Source organism: Ceratina calcarata, unplaced genomic scaffold (assembly GCF_001652005.2).
Source record: "Ceratina calcarata isolate Rehan_Ccalc_2016 unplaced genomic scaffold, ASM165200v1 scaffold16.2, whole genome shotgun sequence".
Classification (NCBI taxonomy): domain Eukaryota; kingdom Metazoa; phylum Arthropoda; class Insecta; order Hymenoptera; family Apidae; genus Ceratina; species Ceratina calcarata.
In genome coordinates this window covers 403,147-405,897 of record NW_017137284.1, presented here as the reverse complement: position 1 = coordinate 405,897, position 2,751 = coordinate 403,147, and the positions used below count along the sequence as shown (strand labels likewise).

Genomic DNA, 2,751 nt, shown 5'->3' with positions numbered 1-2,751 from the left:
AAATGACTGCACTGTGAAAAAAATAATTTATGCATTATTATTTGTACATTTGCCCAAAAGCAGTCAAAATGACTTCCTTGGGCAATCTAATGTTAAAAACGTGAGATATAAAAAACGTTATCGCACGTACATCCAGGTTCTTCTCCTGGATCATTCGACGGCACGTCATTCTTTTCTTTCCAGACGAAGACGAGGACTGCGGCTCGTCCCAGTCAGGAAGCGGCGGTGGTAGCGGAAACGGTGGTAAAATGCGTAACGGCGGCTCGCACATCCACCTGTGGCAGTTCCTGAAGGAACTGTTACAGAGCCCGGCGATTCACGGGTCATGCATACGCTGGCTGGACCGCGGCAAGGGTGTGTTTAAGATCGAAGATTCAGTACGCGTCGCCAGGCTCTGGGGCAAGCGAAAGAATCGGCCGGCCATGAACTACGACAAGCTGAGCCGTAGCATCAGACAGTACTACAAGAAGGGGATCATGAAAAAAACGGAACGTAGCCAGAGGCTGGTCTATCAGTTCTGCCATCCCTACTGCCTCTAAACCGAGTCCCGTTAAACCCCTCGCGGTGTAACCTCGACGCCCTCGAAAACTATAAAACGATAATTTATGCATTCGTACCGGTCAACGAATCATCCGACCCGCGCGATTTAACGATACTCGAATATTTATTGCAAACGCGTCTGGCGTCGGGGTAACATTCCCTCGTGATAACCGGCAAAGGGTTTAACGCTCGATTCCAGATTCAGGGACCACGCCTACCCTTGAGACTGGCTTCTTTTTTTAAAGACGATGAACTTCTGTTGTCAACCCCAACGGAAACGGTATGAGTGACGTGTGCGTGTATCGGTGCGATTGATTTCACGAAAAGGAACGAAAATAACAAAAAAAAGATGTGGTGAATTAGTACGGAGGTCTTGAAGGTAAAAGAGAAATTATGATCCGTCGTGTCCAGTGGTATTATCCGAGGATAACGCTGTGGCACGGGCGGGTATCACCTAGTACGCCCGTTTTGGGCGAAAACCCCATTTATGTATTTCCCCCTCTCTCCCCTTTTCTTCCCGACACCCTGTCCTTCCTTTTCTACGTTACTGTCTTCAGATTTTTTCCATGGCAACGTGAACGATTGACATTAAAAACTCGCCCTTCACATTTCCTCGTGATCAAAGAATTCACAGAAAACATTCCAAATTCTTTGGACTTTTAAAATGATCGTTGAAAAAAATTATGTTAATCGCGTGTCGACGTGTCGAGGAACAATATATTTCGCACAGAGACTAACATCTAACGTTTTTTACTAATGATTCAAGTACGATAACGCTGCTGGTATTATTACTATATCCCAAGTATCAGTAATACTACTGCGTTGTTATTAACACTAACCATAATGTTAATACAGCGACGCACGATTGTCGACATTAAATCGGTATTATATACCGTTGTGTCTTCGTTAACGCGTCGCCGATGCACGTGTCGTTCCACGTTGACACGCGATTTGTAAAATAATCGTGCGACACGGATATCGAGTCGTTCGAGATCTCGCCTGGAGGTAACGTCCGGCGAGTCTCGAGCGTGGAAATTAGAAGGAAAAACGAACGAGGAAGGGAGCGATTATAAATGGAGATTTCGTTGGAGAAAAGGGAAGAAAAACTATATATACTCTTTCCTCTCTGTTCTCACGATTGCTTACCAGCGCCGGTCGCCAAAGCCTCGAGCCGCAGCTGTGGATCCACGGATCCACGATCGACGGACGATCCAGCGCGGAACTATTCGCTGCTGCTCGACCGGTCCCGCCATTTTTCTGTCTTCAAACGGTGAAGGAGATCCGTCGATAGTCGAGGTACAGTAATTTATAATGCTAGCAAAAATTCTGGTCTCGATAGCTGGCGGAGATTGATAGAAAAATTCGAGAACACGAGATGCGATATGGTAGCGTTAAAGATTTATAACATTCAAAAGCCGAGTTCCTGCATGCTCTTTTACAAGCTTTTAAAATATTGTAAAATGTTACGTTGAATGTTTATTGTGATATTCTATTTAAAAAATGATTCCATTATAAATATGGCATGTACGTATATACTGTAATCTTTTAACCACAAATTGATATTTTTCTAAGCATTGACTTATCATGTAAAATTTCCTATTTACAAATTGTTATCGAGTTAGTATGTTGAACATTTTTAAAGGAACATGAGAAAAGATATTTTTGATACTATACGAGTGCAATAAAATACATTGTTTGAAACATTTTGTATACCAGTGTATAAGAAAATATATACATATGTAAAATATTTTTGATACTATATAAACGTAGCTATTTTTGATATCATAAACTAGAAATCATATTTTATGTATGTTAAAAGAGAAAGATATTTTCAAAAGATGAGTGCCTTGATCAATATTCTTAGATCAGAATTTGCCACGCTTCAAAAGGGTGCGCGAAGGGATCAATTCGTCCTACAATACGCCTCCCATTGCAAGGCTCTTAAGTGTAAAGAGAGAGATAGAAATTGAAGTAAATGGCGATCGTGGATAGCTCGAGGCGCGAACGTTTGCGCGGCTGGTTCTGGTGATTTTGGTCCCATATATCTATGATATATTAAACGTTGTATGTTCCATGAACGACCTAGCATGTAAGTTTCACTTTTTAGCGTAAGCGTCCATCACCGACGGCTCACGTGAGTCCGTCTGTTCAGTTACTCGAAGAGATTTCCCTCTATTATCTCCTTCTCTCTCTCCTAACTGTCCTAGTTAA

The 2,751-nt window shown here is 42.3% G+C and overlaps 1 protein-coding gene across 1 annotated transcript in view; it reads left to right on the top strand.

The window, feature by feature from the left end:
- Ets98B (DNA-binding protein Ets98B) overlaps positions 1-2,745 on the top strand; it is a 10,406-nt gene extending 7,661 nt beyond the window's left edge. The window contains exon 5 of the mRNA XM_018037175.2: positions 184-2,745. Within this exon, the coding sequence (XP_017892664.2) occupies positions 184-539 (356 nt within the window). The 3' untranslated portion in view covers positions 540-2,745. The remainder of the gene's footprint in view (positions 1-183) is intronic.
- The last annotated feature ends 6 nt before the right edge of the window (positions 2,746-2,751 follow it).